Source organism: Mixophyes fleayi, chromosome 5, assembly GCF_038048845.1.
Source record: "Mixophyes fleayi isolate aMixFle1 chromosome 5, aMixFle1.hap1, whole genome shotgun sequence".
Taxonomy (NCBI): domain Eukaryota; kingdom Metazoa; phylum Chordata; class Amphibia; order Anura; family Limnodynastidae; genus Mixophyes; species Mixophyes fleayi.
The window spans coordinates 62,730,975-62,753,993 of NC_134406.1; the positions used below are offsets into that span (position 1 = coordinate 62,730,975).

The following is a 23,019-nucleotide window of genomic DNA, read 5'->3' on the forward strand; positions in this document are numbered from 1 at the left end:
GACCACTCTACCCCTGATAAACTACAAAGAATATTCAGATGGTCAAGGTTTTAAGGCTGGCAGCTGTAAATCTGTAATATAATATATATTATCAATAAGGAGCCTTTAATTTATTGGGCCAAAACTTTATACGAATATCTTGTATTGAGCCAGCAACACCCAGGGCTGTACTTACATTTCACTGCACGATCGCGGAGACTAATATGGTTATACAAACAGGCGCAGGAGTCCCTACTCCTCTCACACTATCAATCAGTGCTCTACAGTGATTGCTGGAAGTAGCACAGGAGGTTCCGTGTACAGTGTGGGTACTGACCGGAGTGCAAGGAGAGGTGAGGAGGGACCCTTTGGGGGTCAAGAGGCGAAGTGAAAATGTGATCTGTGTCCTCCATAAAAAGTTGTTGTCTCAGATGAGGTTTCTAAGAAATGGTCTTGTCTGGCAATTATGTTTACTACTTGGGCAGCACAGTGCCCTAGTGGTTAGCTCTTCTGCCTTACAGCACTGGGGTCATGAGTTCAATTCCCGACCATGGCCTTATCTGTGTGGAGTTTGTATGTTCTCCCTGTGTTTGTGTGGGTTTCCTCCGGGTGCTCCGGTTTCCTCCCACACTCCAAAAACATACTGGTAGGTTAATTGGCTACTATCAAAATTGACCCTAGTCTCTCCCTCTCTGTCTGTCTGTCAGTCTCCCTCTCTGTCTGTGTGTCTGTGTGTGTTTTAGGGAATTTAGACTGTAAGCTCCAATGGGGCAGGGACTGATGTGAATGAGTTCTCTGTACAGCGCTGCGGAATTAGTGGCGCTATATAAATAAATGATGATGACACTTTAACTTTTTAAAATAAAGTCAACAATGTATACTTCTACACCATTCAGGCAGCAGTTGATGTTGTCTTATAGTTTTAATATAGTGTATTGTGGTTATAACAGTACATACTTCTGATCATGGTAAATGTCAACTGTGCTTTTTTTTTTTTTAATACATATTTTAAATAGCCAAAAAAGGTATGCTTAAGATTAGTGTTTATTTTTTTTGTGCATGTGAGTCGCTCAGCTGTCCAATACAAATCAACATAGAATACAGTTTACTACCCGGCTATGGCTGCATAAAACTGTATAACAAACAAAAATTTGCATGCAGTTATGTTGTATTGAATTTAAAATCTATAAGGAAGCTTTTGGGTGTGGTTTCCCCTTTCCACTCTGTACATCAGATGAGAAACATTGACTTTTTATGAGATCCTGTATTTCCTTTTTTTTTTTATTTATTTTTTTATCAATGACGTTGTGTCAGGGATCCAAGGATGAATTGGATCCTTCTAGGTTCTGCTGGGATTGACGCTACTTTTCCTAGGGTTGCGGAGTCTAACAATGCGAAAGATTTTCACCAGGGATCCCCACAAGGGAATTTGGACTTTGCGGCTTTCACACTGCTTGTCGCGCCCCCCCTAGGGAAGTTCCCAACGAACCCCGGGAGAGAAGGTGATGGTCTCCGGGCAGATCCACAGAGACAGCTGGAGACTAACGTGGAGCCACATCCTAAAAGGCAGCAAACTGACTAAAACAACCTGCCCCAAGGAAAGAGAGGAAGCTTAATATAATGCTTTCAATGAATGGACAGCAAATGGTTGTGAGACAGGAGACTAGAATGGGAAGCGATTCTGCGCATGCACAGAACCGCTGGAGACATGGCCGTTGACAGCTGGGCGGAGTGGGGATTGTAGGACAGGTAAGTGCGCTGGACTCCGGGCGGAAGCCCCGGGTGACCGGCGTGTAGTGCAGTGTCTTATGTACACTGTTGTATATATGGGGAGGTGGACGATTGCGTTTAACAGGTGTACTCAAAATTGTGGAATGGAGTGGTCACCAAAAGTTGCACCAGAAGATGTTGCAATAAAAGAAGATTATTTACCAATTAATTTTCTAAGGCGTATGGTCTGATTATCACATTTGCTCTGTTTCTTACTCTGTTTTACAATTATCTAGGAATTAGTTGTATTTTGCTCCTGTAATAGACCAGTGGTGCTACCTGTTTTCTCTCTTTATGGCTGTATCTCCTTGTGTCGCAGTGTTATTTTCTCTAAATGAGGCGTTTCCCAATATAATGTTTTGCATATCTGACAATGAGGGGATTCCAAACAATACATTTAGATTGTGTGTGCATTGTTTTACTGCTTTTTTCATTAAGAAATAACAATATTCCCACTGGCAGGTCCAATCCACAGGTTGCATGCCACTTTAGGGGTTAGTAGGCCCTAATTGTTAACTGAACTGCATTGCATAAAAAAATCTTTTGAACACAGGGATCTAACTGTTTATTAATATTAATATTATTTTTTCCCACAAGAGGGCGCTGTTGTCTAATACTATTAAAAGCTGTCTATTGCCTTGACAATAACAAACTGTGATACAGGAATAGTGGTGACTGTTTACATTTCTGTCTTAGTAGTAATAATAATCATAATTTTTTTTTCTCATAATAGCAGTCCTCAAAACTCTGCCTATTTAGCAAACAATCTACTAAAAATTTGTTCATGGAAAAAACTACTATTCCAAGAAAGAAAAAAGCAACTTAATTTTCTCATTATTCGGGTGGGGTGTTAGATCTAAGGGTCTTTCTGGAGTCAGGTCTCTTAATATAGTAAGAGTCTGGAGATTCAATTCATTAAGAAAAACAATGACCTCATGTAGTACGACTATTTATAGAACTTACCATGCATTGTATGATTACATTCTGCTTCTTGCTAAATTAATCTATTAAAATGTTATGATCATTGTTCTTGTTACAAAACCAGCATTCAATATGTAATTATTATTTTTTTTATTTTCTTTACTGGAGCCAAGTTGTATGAGAAGCCTGACTGTTTTACGTCATTGCAATTGTTGCTTGTTAATCTGTGTGTTCCACATGTTTTTCATTAATGTAAAAAAAAAAGTGCTTAAATAAATGTAACAATTTACTTAGATTTTTGTATTATATTACACAATATGTTGACTGTATTTTGGGTGAAATCCTGTATTTTTCTCTGCAATGCAAAGTTGTGTTTATAAGATTACCAGCCAGTTCGGCATACAGGAGTCGGGGATTTTCCATAAATGTAGACAGTACATGCCCAGACTACACAAACAATGCAAAGAATAGACTAGGAAAAATTTAGTATTCCACAATTTGATATGCTAAATGAATGCCCAAGTTAAAGGTAATATTTAATGGAAATTTGCATTTATCGCATATTTAAATGAGGCCTTACAGTAGCGGCAGCAATATTGTAGTACTCAGTATTCATGACAGAGCAGTCTATGTGTTTACTAAGACCTTCAGACCTCGGTGAAGTGATAGGCTAAATATTGGTTCAACCATGAAATGGCTGTCTCCGCTATTTGTTTGCTGCAGGTACAGTTTATTGCCACATAAAAAGGCCACTGAAAGTACACCTCTTACTTTAAATTTACAATACTTATTGTAAATTTAACACACACAGTGCAATATATCTATATCTTGGGTTTGACCAATACGGAGACACTCAAACGCCAAATGGAGAACTGAAAGTTTAGTGAAACTGGCCACATCATTAAAAACCAGTGATTTCCTGTCAGCAAGCAAATTAAGACCCAAGTTGCTATGTGTGGTGGAATCAGAATTGCTCATAATATGAAACATTATGACAAACAGCCTAATCCCATACGTTTTTACTGTACAGTAATGTGTAATCCTTGGCACTTTGAGATTTCTAGCTATGGGGTTTTTCCATAATTTGGAGCACCATGCTTAAAACATATACATTTAAAATGAACCCTGTCTTTTCCCACGGTACATCTTGTATTGCTGTCCTCATTAAATTGTTTAGTAATGCTCCTCACTGGGACACTTGGTCATGTGTAAATGAAATGATCACTGACTGTCATCAATTATTTGTGGCTTTGTGAATTTTGTGGGTTACTGGGTAAGATATCCCCTACCTGTAAAATACTTTGGAGAAGGAACAGGCACAGTTGTGTGTTACTGAAAATGCTTTTTGCCTTTGCTCAAAAAAGGGAGAGAAAGAAGTAGGACCATGTAGTAGAAATAGTGCACAATATGCGTTCTGCAGATGTTATTATGACAGGTGGGAAAAAAGAGAAAAGAAAATATAGATTGAAGTGGGGCTCAATATCTAATATTAGAAACAATCCATGTATGTGTATTTACAATTTATTTTTATTTCCTTCAATTTACATTTGCCAGTTCCACTAGGCTTATTTTTAAGTAACACAACCAGAACCTGACATATTGATCACTAATAGATTACAACCATTCAGTTTTTTGCTCTGTGATAGATTTCTTTCTATCAATAACACCATTTGCAAGATCTTTAGGTTTAATGCTCTGCAAATAATACCAGTACATATTTTCTATTTATTCATATGCGGATTCTACTAACACCTGTATTCATGTAAGGCCATGTGAGGTATGCAGTTCTTTGCATAAAAGGGTCTATAAAAGTATATCGATAGTATTATGTGATTGTTCAAACATACGTGCAAAGTAGTATAAAACTGCATGAAAACTAATACCTGGTTAGTGATGTGTTTTAAACACCAATACAATCTTTTGTACCTATGAGGAATAGGTTATGCTGCATTCTAAATATGTAAATACAGTTGTACAGTGAGTCTGCACCATTGACTCTTATGAAATCTACTTTTAATGCATGTGTTTTTTGTTTGTTTTTTGACACATGAAAGTACAAATAAAGCAGATGAGTGGGAATGAGCTTTGGAGAATACAACAAATGAAAAAGTCCATGCCCCAGAGAGTTTAGCTGAACACAACTAACTATAATTCTAAAATGATTCTCTTCTGTGGCATTGTAACTGTTTTTATTATTCTTTTCAGGGTAGATTTCTTTATCACTGGAGTTTCTAAGGTCGGGGGCTTCTCAATTTGCTCTAGCCCTGGGCTTTTGGCAAGAGAGAGGGTCCTGGAGCTTGCTGTCAAATCTAACCTGGATCCTCCAGCTCACTGGATTCACTCCCAGGTAAAGTAATGGTGAAATACTCTGAGCTGTCCGCTCCCTCATCTAGTACTGAATCTCTGCTAGCCTGTTATCTCTTTGTTGTGAAAGAGCCCCTGACGTCTTTAAACTTTGACTTGTGAACTTAACTACAAAGTCAATACACAAAATACATTTTACTGTCTCAGTTTGTGGGAATGTTTTGTTTCTAACGTAAAAACTGAACTGACCAAAACCTTTTTTCTTCTTTTTTAGTTGTTTCCAAATAGCACCAGCCTTTGTAAGACTATGGCTTGATATCTTGTCTAGTGTAAGCCAGGTACACTGACTTACAAAGTTCTCAGTATTTCTCCATTTTCTGTAGTTGTGGATGCTGGGTTGTGTTTTATTGAATTACAACTCACTCCTACTATAGCCTTAAAGCACAAACCCCAGAACATATTGAAACAATAATGTTGTACAATTGAGGCTATTAAGGTTCTGCAAAGACTCGTTAGACAAACAGTTGGGCATCTCCCTAAAGGAAAACATTGTGCAAACGTAATTTGGCAAGATTTTTTGTACTTTCACTCGTAATCTTTTTTGTGTGTGTAATATATATATATATATATATATATATATATATATATATATATATATATTATGACAAGAGTTTTAATTAGTGTTATAAACAATTATCCACGTTAGGTTTATAAAATAAATAAAGCCAAAACAAAACAGAAAAACATACCTGTTTTAAAACGGTCTTTCTCATATTTTTTTTTAAAGATATTTTTATCATCATAACCAATATTTTTATAAGATATTTTACTCCAATTTGTACAGCTTTTCTACTCCTTGAGTTCGATTCTAGTATTTCATATCAGCCATCTCTGTAGCTTTCTAGGTGAGGGCTTGTAATACATACAGTAGTTTGTGAACTTGCCCTGGGCTGTCTGGTTTAGGTATGACAGATGAAGCAGTAGAGAGGCTCCATGCTCTTGTCCATACTCTCTTATCTTCACAACATACACAGGTCAGTAGGACCCAGCTAATAGATCCTTCATAAAACTTCACTAGCCAAGTTTACAGACCAGTGTCATGGTTTGGGCTTGTTAACAGCCACAATATTTGGTCCACATCAAAGGGCTCCTCACCCACTCTTCTCCGTTCATGATTCTTAAGCAGTCTATAAAGCACATTCATGTTTTGCAATAAAATTAGTAAAATAGAACTGTCTTTTTTTTTTTTTATTTAAGACTTTCTCAGGCCAAGGGCTGCATCTGATATTGCATGTTTAAATGTGTATCAGTCTTGAACATAAAGTGGAGATGACCATTTCTTGGGCAGAATCAATGTGTATAAAAAGTCAGCCTTTCAGCTCACTAAGAACTAGTGGTGACATTGGTTTATTAGGAGCCAATGACCTAACAAAGGCCTTAGTTCATAGTGAATTGATAGACTACATTCTCGTGAATATTCACGTATACAATTGGTACCCTCAGTGCATTTTTTGTAAGACAAAAGGTGCCGGAACTCACATCACCTAGTCAATCACTGTACACAAACCCACACACGTCAGTTGTGTAAGGAAACATAACGGACGCTGCCTGCAGTAAGCACTCAGCGCGTGACCACACAACCAATCACAAGCTGAGCAGTGCCACAAACCAAACAGTGCCATCACAACCAGCGCAGACAAAGCACGCATGCATCGGACTCGACACATAAGCAGCCCGCATGCACTGTTTTAATGATTTTGCTGCCGACCTGCTACGCTCGGCAGGGCGATTCAAGTCCACGTGGACCAAACATCAAATGTTCAAAAGATACTTTTAAAACTTGGAAAATCAATCGAAAAAAGGTGCGGGAACTCAGTTCTGTGAGTTCTATGACAAAAAAAGCACTGGGTACCCTTCAAAGTAGAAAAGCAATACATATTAAGCAATTCTTCATATATGGGTAGAAGGGATCACTAAGTGCAAACACATCTTTTTAGACAGGCTCCATAACTGCTCGCGTGGAAGATAGTGGTTAGTGGTTAACTCGGGCATGCCTCAAAGTGCCAACCCTCTGCACAGACATGGTGTCAGACAGCAACCAATAGGATTTCTTTTAGTTTACTGGTGTCCACAATTCCTCTGCAGGTCTTTATCACAATCTTGAATTAAGATACACTTACTTTCCACCAAAGATGTGTTCAGTTTGCTTCTGTATTGTGCTGAACATCCAATGTCACGTGTTCTAGAATGCAGCATTGTTTATGTGAAGCTTTCTGTCACTCTGGAAGCAATTTCAGGTGACATGATAGTTATTGTTACTTTTTGTGTGCAATATATAAGGTGGCATTGTGCTATTATAATTTGTTTCTATAAAGTAACAGTTTGTGGTAAGTTACAGTATTTTGTATGTACGGTAGATGTAGCAGTAGTACTTCTGATATATTGGCTCCTTGCACATGATTCTGAGTATCACATATTGATAAACATTCTTGTTTTGTGTGGTAGAGCAGGCAAGCTGCACAATGGGTGATACTCAGAATAGCATGAAAGTAATATGACCATGCCAATGGACTCCTTTGCCAAGTGTTTACTGCAGCCATGCCAGTTTTCCATATTACAGGGGACAGATTGTGTATCCCTGGAATATATCTTGCATTTTACATCTAAAGCCGTTTTCAGAAAAATAGAGAAACATTTATGGAATAGATTATATCAGTTGTATATACTGTTAAAATGAAGTCTGTTTAAAATATTTATGTAGTTTTATAGATTATATTTTATAAAGCATGTTACACAGAGATGTACAATGAGGGAATCATGATACAAACATGTAACATTCAGAGACAGAATGTTTCTTGTTGTGTCCAGTCGAGTTTACAATCTAAGAGTTGTGGGAAAACAATAGATTGGTATCGCTCACCATGGTCATAAGATGATAAAAACCATCCAGAAGAGAAATAGAACGTGAGTCCTCAGTGCGGCTCTTGACAAACACCTGCCCAGGATCACAAGTGTATAAAGATCCTCACAAGTAAGAATTGACAGCAGCACAACTACCATAGCAGCAGAAGTTAAAAAATGTGAATAAAATGCTTATTGTGCATTGTTTATAACGGCAAGTAGCCCTAAATAGTTATGCTATGGTATTTATGATCAGATTTGATCCTGAGAAGAGGGTCTAATCTTTTCAAGTTTGCTTTGAAAATTCAGGCGCTGCATTGCGCATACACATTTTATTTCTGTACAGGATGGGCTTATATATCTTATAGCAGTCTGGTGTTAATCCATGGATCAAAATATTTTGCTTATACTAGTGCTTTTTAGAAGACTTTTTTTCTTTCTTTGAACTATGTCTGTGCTGGAATATCCAGTTGTCTAAGAGCTGCTGGAATTCCTAAGTATAGTTATGTTTCTATTTATATTTTAATATGCATATACTTACAACCTTGTCTATCCTCTTGTAGTGTAGTGCACACATGAGGATCATATATGTATGTGTGTGTGTGTGTGTGTGTGTGTGTGTGTGTGTATATGTATATATATATATATATATATATATATATATATATATATATATTTTATTCCTTTTTATTCTTCCTTCATGCATGTCTCCTCTATTGCAGTGTTCTCTCGGATCAGAGGTAGCCTTGCGGGTTGGGGGAGAGTTCTTCTTTGATCCTCAAGAATCTGACTCTCCGGTAGATCTGGTCTTAATAGCTGGTGGAGTAGGAATCAATCCATTGTTTTCAATACTACTACATGTAGCTGACCTTCACAAGACATTGGAGACAACAGGCAGAGGCTTCCAAATGGGCAGCGTGAAACTCTTTTATAGTGCCAAGAACACCAGCGAGTTACTATTCAAGGTAATTTGCAGGACATGTTGATATTGATAAACTTCCTTGCACATAATATGGTCAATCAGAGTAATAACCTCCTGACGGTACATACATTTATATACAGAAGTGGGTAAATAATAATAAATTAAAACACAGCAAGTAAAATATTTTGAGGCTTACATATGGACTACATAAATATTTAAGTGAAATCATCATCGTCACCATTTATTTATATAGCGCCACTAATTCCGCAGCGCCGTAAATAGAACTTATTCACATCAGTCCCTGCCCCACTGAAGCCTACAGTCTAAATTCCCTAACATACACACACAGACAGAGAGAGTGAGAGACTAGGGTCAATTTTTGATAGCAGCCAATTAACCTACTAATATGTTTTTGGAGTGTGGGAGGAAACTGGACCACCCGGAGCAAACCCAAGCAAATACAGGGAGAACATACAAACTCCACACAGATAAGACCATGGTCGGGAACTGAACTCATGACCCCAGCGCTGTGAGGCAGAAGTGCTAACCACTGAGCCACCGTGCTGGCCAAATCTGAATTCTCCCAAAATGCTTTTCAGTAGGGTATGGGGAGAAAAACAATTATTATAAATTAATCGCGATCCTGTATGCCCGCTCAGACTTGTCTAAGAGTATGTAAACCCAAAGGTTATATATGTACACACTCAATTCAACTGAAGCAGAGTGCTCCTTTAAGCAATACAAATCTTAGATAATTTATAGCAACTAATTCACCAGTAAAAAGTACAATAAGAACTATAGTACTAAACATTTCATGATAATACAAGCAACAATGTAAAAACATTTTGGAATACTCGGTGCGGCATTCACAGGTCACCTCATCAACGCTGATAAATTTCTGTGAACAATCTGAAGCATCTGGAGACTCAGGAGGTCATGGTTTAATGCTCCAGGAACTTTAATTCAAAGTGGCAGATCTTGTCATCCATACAGAGTAGTTAAACCTAATGTTAAATAATACTACTATTATAGTATCGTAAGTTTGTCGGACACATTCACCCATAATGACGCGTTAGAGGAACAGTTGGCAAGTGGGTGGTTTGTATGTATCCGTAGTGCAGATCTTAGACCACAAAAATCAGTATATACAAGCACTGTAAGAAACTATGTCCACTTCCCTTTATATAAGTGCACATAACACTTTGTCATATCAGTGGCTATTACTATGTACTGTATGTGAAAAAAATAATTAGCACTTGGTAAACCATGTACTGTTTAGTAGGGAATCTCAAATCTCGGTGTGTAATTTGATATTGTATTTATTCATTTGTCACCGACCTGATATCTGGCCCTTCTTGCAATGGATATTTGTTCTGATGAAAGCTGTATAAAGCTGCATAGCTATAGTGTAACACCTTTGGCAGGTATAGAGGCGCCCCTCCAGCTTTCTAAAAGGCTGCAGAAAGAAAGGAGGAAGTGCACACTGCACTTACTCCTACTCCTCCGCGTATGTCGTGTAACTGCCTCTGCACTGTGCAGGGAATCTATGTAGAAGTCAGCTGCACCCATTCAAGAGGAGCCGGCAGGAGATTTCTCGGGGTTCCACTTGTTTAGTCCAAACTTACTAACTTACCTAACAGTATGTAAAGTCCTGAATTAAGTTATGACCTACATTTCCAATAATTTAGGACTACAATAACTTTATATTCAGTGATATTTCTTTAAAGGTTTTCTACATGAAGGAGTAGGGCAGTCCTCAGGCATTATTATTGTTCTTCATACCTTAACCATGTAATATACAATTTCTTAAGTTTGGTGCTTTCTCTGTGCTGGGAATCAAACCGTATTCAGCATCATTAAGAGTGTTGGGGAGAGAATTGCCAGGAAGCAGAATCTATCTGTGGCCCCATGGAAGCAGAGAGGCGATGAGATAGGGCCTACTTGCCTAACATCCAATATATTTCCCGTCGTTTTTGGCTTTTTTTCCTAAGATGCTGCTATATAAATATAGATTAATAGTATATTGTTACTGATGAAAGTGCAGTTGAACAATAACCGCTATCTTGCTAATTTCTACCCATGGAATCCAGCCGTTTAGTGCTGATGTGTGGCCAAATTGGACTTCTGCTCTTGATGCTTGATCACCAAGGCCCTATAGACACGCTACACATGGATATTGAAAAACAATACATGTTACTAGCCAAGTAACATGTATTGTTTTTACAGAAATTTAAAAGTGTGTTCTCGGTGCAGCATAGTAACTAAGTACCAAGCATTAACATTCATGGACACTGCAGGCAATGTTGAAATTGATGCAATGTAAAGCAAATACTTTTCAGAAAGTACATGACTGTACACTTACTCGCTTACATTATTTTTTGGACTATCAGCATTAAAGGGTATTTAGCAGGCTTTATGAACATGCATTGAATACCTGATTTCAAAATCAAACTTAGCGGTCAAGGTCGTCGAATATCATCGATTTGCAAAAATTGCTCCTTAATACATTTACCTCCTGAACTACGTAAGAGCCTAGAGATCAGCGCACATGAGCTAACAGTAAAGGTAAACTCTTACTATGATATATAAATAGGATTTGGGAGGCTTCTTAGGGTTTTGTTTTTTTACCCAAGCAGTTGTTTAGTGCAGCAGAGGTCAGTTATTGGAGTCCGGTGTGCTGCAGAATAATAGAATCACAGACAGTTAGAAATGCTTCTTCACAGCCAGAGGCCTTTCTCAGATCATCTCCTCTACCTCCCATGTAATTGCTGACACATGTGACTGGCTGGATTTATAATCTCAGCCCTAGCTACCCACTCATTCTTTATTTAAACAAACTGATTCATAAACACTTCTCTCATTGAATGTTTTGTACACATGTATGTTTGTATATTTATAGTATTTTGTTCATTTGAAAGAAAATGTTTGTACTTTTAATCATGCACAGGTACTAGAGTGCTTAATTATGATCTTTCAAATAACCCATATGCAGAGTGAGAATTATTTTTTTTAAAGTAATGGTTGATTAAAATGATCACCCATGGAAATGTACGTTTCTGAACAATCTCTTGGGCCATATTGCATTGTATTTGTTCGTTCATGTGTTGCTTACCTAGCATTAATAATATGAGCTCACGTTTTCAGAAAAATCGAGACACATTTATGGAATAGATTATATCCACTGTATATGCTGTTCAAATGAAGTCTGTTTAAAATATATATGTAGTTTATAGATTATACCTTATTCTCTGTTTATAAAGCACCTACATGTTACACAGAGATGTACAATGTGGGAATCATGATACAAACAAGTAACATTCAGAGAGAGAATATTTCTTGTTGCGTCCAGTCGAGTTTACAATCGAAGAGTTGTAGGAAATCATCATCATCATCAATTTATATAGCACCACTAATTCTGCAGCGCTGTACAGAGAATGCACTCACATCTGCCCCTGCCCCATTGAAGCTTACAGTCTAAAGTCCCTAACACACACAGACAGAGAAACGAGGGTCAATTTGATAGCTGCCAATTAACCTACCAGTATGTTTTTGGAGTGTAGGAGGAGAACTGGAGCACCTGGAGGAAACCCACACAAACACGGCTGTCATGCTAAACTGTAGGTTTTTACTGATATTACCAAGGTAAATAAGGATTCCATTTGTTAGGGCATATTTTGTTATGAAGACCTGTACCCATTGTATTCTTTGCTTTGTGCTTGGCACCAGTGCTTGTATATGCTAGAAGTAATGTTCTAGTTTTCACTCTGCACAGTATGAGCAAACTTAGGGAATTGTGCCTGCCACCTCTTTGTTTACTTCTTGTCATATTTTAAGTATTTTCCAGACCTAGTCATGCCTCCTCACTTTCAGTATGCCCTGCCCCCATAATATCATACACATCCCTTGCAATTAAGCCATGCCTCAAGCTTGTAGCACAAGAGATGTATAATTGCTAAATAATATTTAGAGAGTCCTAAGAGGAGACATAGGAATTTTTGCAAAAAAGTGCAAATATTGACCGCTCTGTAATTGGACTTACTAACAACATTATAGAATTTAGGTAAAGTCCTAGAAGAAGAATATGTATTTATCAATCCCTTCATTTTTAAAGAAATGAATTAGATAAAAAAAATATTTTTAGAAGAATACTTAGGGAATATAAACACAGAGTTAGTCCCTTTAAGGAATAAGCAACCCAAAATGTATATTGCAGATAAAATATCTGTTACACTTTGATTGAAAATAATAAATATATAGTGGCTAAGTTTGCTCAAAATGTCTTACATATGTCCATTGACACAGAATGTGTGCCTTACTGTTTCCCTACAGTAAAGTGAAACTTGCACCATAAAATACAAATACAGGTTGTTGGTTTTTCTTTACTAAGCAGACGTTCAATTTTGATTTTTAAAACAAATACTAAAGGGTTAAAACAACTTGCTTTTTGTGCCAGATTGCATGATTTGTAATAGTTTTTACCAATACAAGTGGCTGTTGTGTGTGTGTGTCTGCCCATTTTATTGCATTTGATTTATGATGTGCAGAACGGAAGCTGGGCCTGTACTGCTTCTATGAGCCCTGCATAATTCATCTGCTCTGAAACCTCTGCTTCTTGTCAGTGGCATAGGACTTCCCAGGGTCCACCCACACTGCTTCCCTAGGCTTCACAATGTGTGATGCATCCTATAGATATTACAAACAGTCATTGGAAAGTTGGTGGGACAAATTCAATGTGTCCATCTGTCTTGATTATCTTGTAAGATAAAGGCAGGGTTTAAGCAAATAAGGTTAGGGCAGCACAGTGGCTAGGGGGTTAGCACTTCTGCCTCACCGCACTGGGGTCATGAGTTCAGTTCCCAACCATGGTCTTATTTGTGTGGAGTTTGTATGTTCTCCCTGTGTCTGCGTGGGTTTTCCTCCATGTGCTCCGGTTTCCTCCCACACTCCAAAAACATACTAGTAGGTTAATTGCCTGCTATCAAATTGACCCTAGTCTCTCTGTGTGTGTTAAGAAATTTAGACTGTAAGCTCCAATGGGGCAGGGACTGATGCGAGTTCTTAGTTCTCTGTACAGCGCTGCGGAATTAGTGGCGCTATATAAATAAATGGTGATGATGAAGTTTGAGTGAGTGATTGACATGGATGGAGAAGGCACAAATTTAAAACTGTTTTGGTTTTTTTCTAGTTGTTTAAATCAGCAATCCCACATATAATTTGTTTGTTTTTTTCCAGGGAAGCAAAATTTTTAGTTTTATTTGTTACTATTCTTTTATTTATTTTAACAAGTTTTTATTAATGGTCAAGCGTAAAAAGTAACAGAAATCTGAGATGTTTGCAAATGATATAGCATAATCAATTAAAGGATTACTTCAATCAATGGAAGGATTGATACTCTGCATCCATGTAAAAAAGGTAAATAGAGTGACCGGTAGGTTTTTGTGTATTAAGAAAGCTTCAGAGAGATAGTGAAGAGGGAAAGGAAAAGAGGCGAGTGAAAGTTGTGAAACAAGAAGAGGAATGAGAAGGAAAAAGTGAAGGCGACGAAGATGGAAGAAAGGGAAAGGAGAAAGTTCAAGGGTGGTATGGCAGAAACCACTATGGTAGCGTTAGGGGGAAGGAGGGGTGAGGAATTGGGAAGGGGATGTACGGCTTAGGTGAAGGGGGAGTGGTATTCAATGGTTTGGGAACCCTGAATGTCCTACTTTTAAGGTTTTTAGAGGAGTTGGTATAATACTGGTCATAAATTCAATTTGGTGAACCTGCCAAGTCATTGACGCCTCGGGTGAGCATCTGTCGAAGCTTTCGAGCTAGACCGCCTAGTCTGCTTTGTCATAAAGGCATTGCTTGAAGTTTATGTAAAAGGGAAGCTGCTCTGCGGGACAAAAGGGTATTAAGTTGTCCTTTCAGGAAATTCATTTGTGACAATAGGGATGGGTCTGGTTTTGCTTGTGTTGGGCTAGGAGGGAGGAAATGCATTGTTCCAGGGAGGAGACCTCTGTGGCAGCTTTGCGTTTAGCTTGTGAGGCAGCGTTGACAAGCCAGATGATACCTGGAGCAACCTCCTGCGAAGCATTTTCTTGGAAGTAATCAGAAATGGCTGTTTTGATGTCCGAAAAGGTGGAAGTGTCTAGTAGGATGGAACCATTCAGATGCCACCTAAAGTGGCGTGGATAATGATGTAGGAAATCAAAAAGCGCATATACTCCCGCGTGGTCCGTTCATGAAAATGGGGTGATTCCCACACTTGTGGTAATGGGTAACATGGATTGAGAAACATGGAGCATGTCAATTCGGGAGTATATCTGATGTTGGGACTGAGTAATGGGTGTGGAATTTGAGGCGCCAAGTGTTGTGTAGGGAATGCTGTCTTAACAAGTCCAGACAAGGCGGAGGAGTCCCTTGATAGCGATGTTGTCAGCTTTCGAGAGGGGGGGGGGATTTGTCAAGTTGCAGGTGTAATACTACATTAAAATCACCACCTAATATAACGTGACCCTGGGCTCTTCACTCAATGTGTTGTAACAGTGTATAGAAGAACAGGCCCTGAAATTGATTTGGAGCATATATTGAGACAAATGCAATTGGGGAGGAACAGAGGGTACTCATGACTAGTAGAAAGCGACCTTCTGAGTAGGATTAGGAAGGTTGGAATGGGACTTTATTATGAATAAGGATTGCTACCACACTTTTTTTTTTTTTACAATTTACTGAGGCAAAGAAAGTCTGAGAGAATTGCTTGAGAGAAGAGGAGAGAAAAAAAAGGAGAGAGGAAAATAGAAGCCCAATTTCTCGAGTGCTCTTCAATGGAGGGATCCAGGAGGGATCACATGTAAAACATAATAAAACAAAACAACATTCGTATAGGGAGCATGGAGGATTAACATTCGAGCTTGCTGTCTGGGCAATGGGACTTGTCACATTGACTGAATATAAAAGAAGAGACAAACAAAGAACAACAGAAGGTTACCCAGATGCATAGGATGATGTACAGTGAGAAGGGGGGGCGGGAAGAGAGGGAGGATGGAGGGAGGGGAAGGGGTGTGTGGAGGAAGAAGGGAAGTGGAGGAAGGCCCGAGGGGAAAGGGGAAGAAGGGCATAGAAGAAGAAGGAAGAATAAAGGGGCAATGAGTTCTGTACCTGGGGTTAGGATGTGTCCAGCATTATGTAAAAGTGTTTAAATATAAAACATAATAACAAAGAACAAGCAAAATGTTGGAAATACATGTAGAGAGGGTCATCAAAGTCAACAAAAATTGTAAACAGTGACCAGAAGATCAATCTTTGTAACTTCAAGGTGCTTGTACAAAGATCGTCCATTTGAGGAAAAAATAAAGATAAAGCTGTGTAGAGTCATTGGGTGGATCAGGTAGGGGATGTGTCTCGGGCTCGACGCCGGAAGACTCTGGACCACTCAGGAGCAGGGAGGGCCGGGCATTCCTGATCTGGTGAACCATGATGTAGTTGAGCAAATTCAGGTAGGATGTCTAAATTGACCAGGATACTCTCTCCTTGTGGTGAGTGGCATCAACAGCAGAAATTTGAAGGAGTAAAGGAAAGCCCTACAGGTAGTGAATGTTATGGTGGCAAAGGATCCTGATGACTGGCTGGAGAGCTGTGCGTTTTTGTATAGTTGAGGGAGCCAGGTCTTGGAATAGTTGTATGTCCATGTTCTTGTAAGAGATTGATGGAGTGTTCCTTGTGGATGTTAAGATCCTTTCTTTCGTGCTGTAGTATTGGAGGCGGACAATGATGTCCCGTGGTGGTTGATTCAGCAGAGGCCTAGCCCTGAGAGCTCGATGAGCACGGCCCATAAGATACTCCAACTCTGTAAGGTCTGGGAGCACTAGCATGAAGAGGCTTTTGAGGAAAGATTATATCTCAAATGGGGAGACATCTTCCAGCACATTTTGGACTTGGATGTTGTTACAGTGGGAGCCGTTTTCAGCTTCTTCCTGCTTTTATTTCAAGGTCTCTACTTCCTCGTGTGGCCCAAAAAAAATTGGTGGTGGAGCTGCTGGGAGGTTTCTTGTTCTTCTGAGACAAATTGGTCGGAAATTGTAAAAGATTCTTAAGGGTACAAAGCAAAATGAAGGGGAGATTCAGTGGAGTTACAGGTACAAGGGGAATACTGCACAATCGGAGGTAAAGAGTTTAGACGGAGCCCATCAAGTCCCGGAGGAAGGATCAGATCAGTTGAGGCAATCACTTGGGATCCGATGTAGAGGATCTCAGGCCGGACTATTTGATGTGAAGAAGGAAGTCAAGGTGATTTAAAGTGGTATAGTATTAGGTGGTGACCACGGGAGTGTGAAACTGAAACGGCTAGGAGTTTGTAACAGTTGTCTCAGAAGTGGGGTTCGGATGTGAGGAGCGTGTTGTAGTATTAGGCAGCGACCAGTGAAGGGTGGCACAAGATCAGTAGGAAATATGTGAAGACAATCAGGTGACCCGGGTGATCGGTTGGGAATTGGGTTTAGTTCATAGAAAATAAGGTTACTAACACAGGTAACAAGCTTGGAGCTACCGCCTTGTAGAGAAGGACTAGTCCATGCCAAGGGGAGGGTTGTCACTGGTCTAAGGTAATAGTACAGTTTAACAGTGAGCAGATGCTTCAGTCAGGTCTTAAATAGCAGGGAGTTCTAGAGCGCAGTAACACATATCAGCCACCGGTTTATTACCCCTGAAACCCTATCCCTCAGGGGGGTCCTAGAAGTCTGTATGGATAGAAGCACCAGGAAAAGTCACAAAGTATGTGGCAGATGAAATGAGTGATCTCACGTCTATGAAGGGAGTTAAATATACTTTAGCCAAATGGATCTTACACACTGTAGGAGTGTGCTAAAATGTGAATGACCCAGGCAGGAGAAAGGGGAAGAGACTCGCCCTTTGCAGATGGATAGAGGCAGGAGGTTCTACACTGTATGAGCCTACCAGGAGGAGCAGATCCTACTTTATGATGTGGCCGGTCCGCTGGCTACACAGTATTCTCATTCCCGGTTACAGGACTTTTTTCGAGCTGCACCCACTCTTTGGAATTCAGTCCTTAGCACAATAAGACTCTCCTCTGGTCTACAAACTTTCAAGCATTCTCTGAAAATCCACCTCTTCAGACAAGCTTTCTAATATTCCTCAGCCACCCTCTTAACCTCACTAGATTACTCTATTACCACCTGTTACACATTTTCAAACAAGACACCGACCCCCTGACCAACATTGTTGTGTGACGGGATCATTTAGCTTACAAATCACTTTTACCTTTGCAGTCTGGCTGGACCGAAATACAAAATGTAGCCATAACCTCATGTATCAAACTCCCATTGTTCTACAGATTGTAAGCTTGCGAGCGGGGCCTTCTCACCTCTTTATCTGTTTTACCCAGTTTGTTTCTTACTGTATTTGTCCCCAATTGTAAAGCGCTGCAGAATATGTTTACGCTATATAAATAAATGATGATGATTCCAGCTGTGCCACTTGCAAGTGCCACCGGATGCTTCCGGGTACCACTTGCAGTTGCCAGGGAAATCCCGTTGGAGCATGGCTCCAGATGGTGTAGTCGGGGGGTGTCCGGTGGGAGGAGCCGCTCCAGCAGTAAGATGACATCTGATGAGTCCCAAAATCGAGGCCGTGGCTTTTCAGTGCGGGATAGGCCTCGGGAGTGCCAAGTGAGCTGGGTACACGGGGATCACCCCGAAACGGAGACGGGCTGCAGCGGAGGGTGCCAGTGAAGGAGGGTGATGTGTTTGGGTTGGTGGATGGCGGCAATGGGCCTTAAACAAGAAGGGTTTCACCGAGCTCCTGTTAAGTGTGGCTGACTGAGATGGCTGCCAGACCACGCCCCAATTTTTATTTTTTTTTAATAGCAAGTTAAGTACCTTTTTGAGCATGCATCTGATCTCATTTTACTTCGATATCCTCCTACAAATCATTTTCTCCTTTTCAAAAGCTTTCTGTTCGGCAAACAAAAATAACTGCCAGACAGTTGGTCTTCTTCACAGACACAGGCTTGCAGCTCTTAGCATGTCATGTGAATAACAGAGGGGAATAAAAGAGGATGTAACTATAGAAAGAGCTCTACACACTGTGACTACATCATGTACCAAGTTACATTGATGGATTTGTGACCGCTTTTCTCATGACTTTCATAGACTAAGCATATAGGACATGTATTTTTGTATGTGCATAGTTGTGGGGAGACAATATCCGAATTCCTTTGTGCCCTACATCCCTACATCATGTTTAACTTAAAATAATAATGTGCCTTTGTTTCTTTGCTTCCGCTATAAGTATCATGATGTCTAACCATTAAGATCACAACTGTGAATGGCTTCCTTTTGCTTTATAATAAATACTTGGGCTTCTGCCATCTTTAACGGCAAAAGAACAATACTACAAATAGCAGCTATTTAGATCTCTGTACACTGTATGCATACATTTACTTCTATCATGTCAAGTACAAAGATAAAGTACTAGAAAGATGAATGCTGTGCCTACACCAAAGATATCTCCATCTGTAAGTATATCTGACTTTATAAGGAAATCAAGATATTTTTTTTTCTGGAACAGTGAAGAACAGGACACTTCATGACATAATCCAGTAACTAATAACTATGAATGCCTCAAACACTTCTCTCAGGGTAAGCTGTAATCTAAAGGTGCCCATACATGGTGTGAGTCTGATGGACATTTAATCCATTTAGAGACCTACTTGGCAGCTATCTGCAGCCTAAAAAAGCTCTTGATCCAGCTTTGAAATCTACCAGGTATGAGTAGGAGATGTGGAAAATGAGATCAGATGCTGGGCACAATGTGTAGCATTATCATCAGATTGCACTAATTGTACCCTATAAGGTCCTCCTTTTGGAATGGCTGGTTGTGTCCAATTCGGCTACACGTGTATACATATAAGCTCAACATGAGATTTCAGATCTATCTGTGCATGAACAAATTAAATTATGTAATGACCATTACTGTAAGCAGGATATGTTAGACCACAGTAGTTACGTTATGGCCTTTCTTGCTTGCAAAGTTTTAGTCATCGAGAGTATGAATATTGTTCATTCACGTAAATCACATGCCTTATTTAATGGTTTTTTTACAGATTTTGTGTGTGTTGTGTTTATATAGGAACAACCAGCATTTTTAGGAATAATATAAAAAAATGTATGGGAACTTGTGTTACTCGGTTGAATTTCCTTCTTGCATTGGTTCTGGAATTCTGCCATAAATGAACAACATAATATCTGAGGAGAATGCGAAATTGCACAAAATATTTCAGCCATTTATTTCTATATTTAGCATACCTCATTTGAGCGTGTAAACAATGGCCTGCCAGTGCTTATTATCGACTAGAACTCTTCCTGGCTGCTTGCTTTATTGTGAGTGTAAGTAGTGCCCAGTGGGATAGGGAGAAGCTATGCTTGGGGTAAATGGTGTGAACAAAAGCCTATAAACTGCTTTCTGCAGCTCGTTTGTTGGCTACATTCAATCTGAGTGGAAATGGCTTGACTCTGCCACCTTCACAGCTGCACACAAGAAGAAATCAACAGCCTTAATGCTTTCAAAATGCAAATGTTCGCTTTTCCAAATAGTACTCACAAAGGTAAATTTAAATGCTTAAATGTAAAAAAAAAATTTTTTTTTTTTTTTTGCAGACCACATTATTTTTTGACACAGCTAGTCGGAAGTATAAACAAACACACACACAATGTGTGTGTGTGTGTGTGTGTGTGTATATACATGTGCGCTTAAGAAGACCCAGTGACTTTTTTTTATGTGTTTTTTTTTTTTTATTCAGTTGTTTAATTGTTGTAAAGAGAAATTATTTTTGGGGGCGACAAATGCATTTAATATTAAGAACATAAAGCAAAATGGTGAAAGTGAGACTAATTGGACCAATACAAATAGTCCCATCATTTTAATCTCTGTGGCCTGGATATTATGGGCAGCCATTGTGAATGGGACTCTGGGGGCTGACCGTGTATTCTGTGCGCTCGTGTGTTTCTTTTCTGTCTCATTCTTTAAATAATTATTTGTGCTATTTATTTTTTCTTGCAGAAGGACATTCTTAGTTTGATACACAGTTTTCCTGGGAAAATAACATGCAACTTTCATATCACGCAACAGAGTTCACCAGTGTGTCCAGAACTTCAGCCGTTTATCACTGGTGAGTGGGTCCTTATGGCTGGACTCAGTTTAAACATCTATCATGAGTCATTGGAACACAATATTCAGGAATGCAGAGGCCTTTTAGGTTATGGAATGTTGACAGTTGAGGAGTTTTATTACTATTTTATGAATTCTCAGTTATTTTTAGCAAGAAGAAGACCCAGTGGACATCTTTTCTTTGCCATGAACTATGCATTTTCTAAGAATTATTTTAATTATTTGGTATTTTTACAAAAGATAAAAAAAAATATGTAATATAACAATTCTATAAGGACATGTTTTTACAAGGTTTTTTTAATTGCTTAAGGCAGTGGTTCCCAAACTTTTTCAGTTTGTGGCACCCTTAGAGTTTACATCATTTTTTCAAGGCACCCCCTCCAAAATAATTACAGAGCAGTCCTGTTTTATAAGTAGTTGGGTCAAAATAACTTAATAAGTATTTAGATCAGGACAGAAATACTTAGTAAGTTGTTTACAAAAATAATACACACAAATCCAAGAGAAAAGAATATTTTTATATATTTTGTTTTAATTATATTTCTGTCAGAATAATTTACAGCTAATAAGAGGAATAAGATCAAACAAAATAAAACAACATGTACAAAAGTCATCACAATGTGCCACTTCATCCTCACACTCTGTGCCCTCCTTCATCCTCACACTCTGTGCCCTCCTTCATCCTCACACTCTGTGCCCTCCTTCATCCTCACACTCTGTGCCCTCCTTCATCCTCACACTCTGTGCCCTCCTTCATCCTCACACTCTGTGCCCTCCTTCATCCTCACACTCTGTGCCCTCCTTCATCCTCACACTCTGTGCCCTCCTTCATCCTCACACTCTGTGCCCTCCTTCATCCTCACACTCTGTGCCCTCCTTCATTCTTTTGCTGTTTCCTATCACCATTTCCCCTCCGTTTCTTTACTTACCATACTTGGTCTACTTTCTTCTATTTCTTCTGACTTCTCTTCTGTCTTCTAACCAATCTGGCAGCGCCCAGGACTCAGCATCCTCCTCTCTCCTGCCGCTGCTCACTGAATATGTCGAACGTAATGACGTCACCCCTGACATTTCGTGAGAAGCGAGGAGGGAAGAGAATGGTGGGTCCCGGGCGCCGCGGGATTGGTAAGTTTTTTTTTGGGGGGTTTTTTGTTTTGTTTTTTTCCCCCTGGCCATAACACCCCTGTGACAGCGCTGTGGCACCCTTGGGAACCGCTAGCTTAAGGGACAACTTGATGAATATATTTTAAACTCACTAGAGTATATAATGATGCAGGCAAGTTCTGGACACTGCGATCTAAAACAAAGTGTCATACGTGTATGAAAGGTATTTTGTGAGTGGATACATGGTTTTGTGATTGATGGCACCATGTCTTGCTCTGTCTCTGTGTCTCTCTCGCTCTGTCTCTGTGTCTCTCTCGCTCTGTCTCTGTGTCTCTCTCGCTCTGTCTCTGTGACTCTCTCGCTCTGTCTCTGTGACTCTCTCGCTCTGTCTCTGTGACTCTCTCGCTCTGTCTCTGTGTCTCTCTCGCTCTGTCTCTGTGTCTCTCTCGCTCTGTCTCTGTGTCTCTCTCACCCGCCCTGACTTTGTAGTCCGATTTATATTTTTATATATATAATATAATATAGTGTGTGTGGTGGGTTTTTTGTTTTGTTTTTTAACAGAAGTAGAATCCAAGTCATATGTAGAACACACATAAAGGCTCAACGTATTTCCTGAAACAACCATTCTGTCCTTATAGACCTTGTAAATGTCTGTGCCTTGGTCATCCAAATGACCATAATGCCAGTGGCTGACTAAATCGGACTACAAAGTCTTGCCTTGCAGTAGAAAGTGAGATATCACTTTCAGGAATACAAAAGGTGAAGGAATTTCACACCTTCTGCCTCACCATGCTAGCACATAAACTAGAGTTTTATGGGAACATATGGCTGGGTTTTTACTAGCCTCTTTAATGTTTATATAGAACGTTATACTTAAGTTTAATAGACTGTACAAGTGAAGTTTCTCAGTTAGATTTATTTTGTGAAAAATGCATTAATTCTGAGCCTCTCTCAAA

At 39.4% G+C, this 23,019-nt stretch overlaps 1 protein-coding gene across 1 annotated transcript in view; it reads left to right on the forward strand.

Moving 5' to 3' along the window:
• The window catches only part of OXNAD1 (oxidoreductase NAD binding domain containing 1), a 45,946-nt gene that overhangs the window by 18,017 nt on the left and 4,910 nt on the right, over positions 1-23,019 (forward strand). The window contains exons 5-7 of the mRNA XM_075212307.1: positions 4,876-5,017; positions 8,598-8,840; positions 20,852-20,960. Coding sequence (XP_075068408.1) covers positions 4,876-5,017; positions 8,598-8,840; positions 20,852-20,960 — 494 coding nt within the window. The remainder of the gene's footprint in view (positions 1-4,875; positions 5,018-8,597; positions 8,841-20,851; positions 20,961-23,019) is intronic.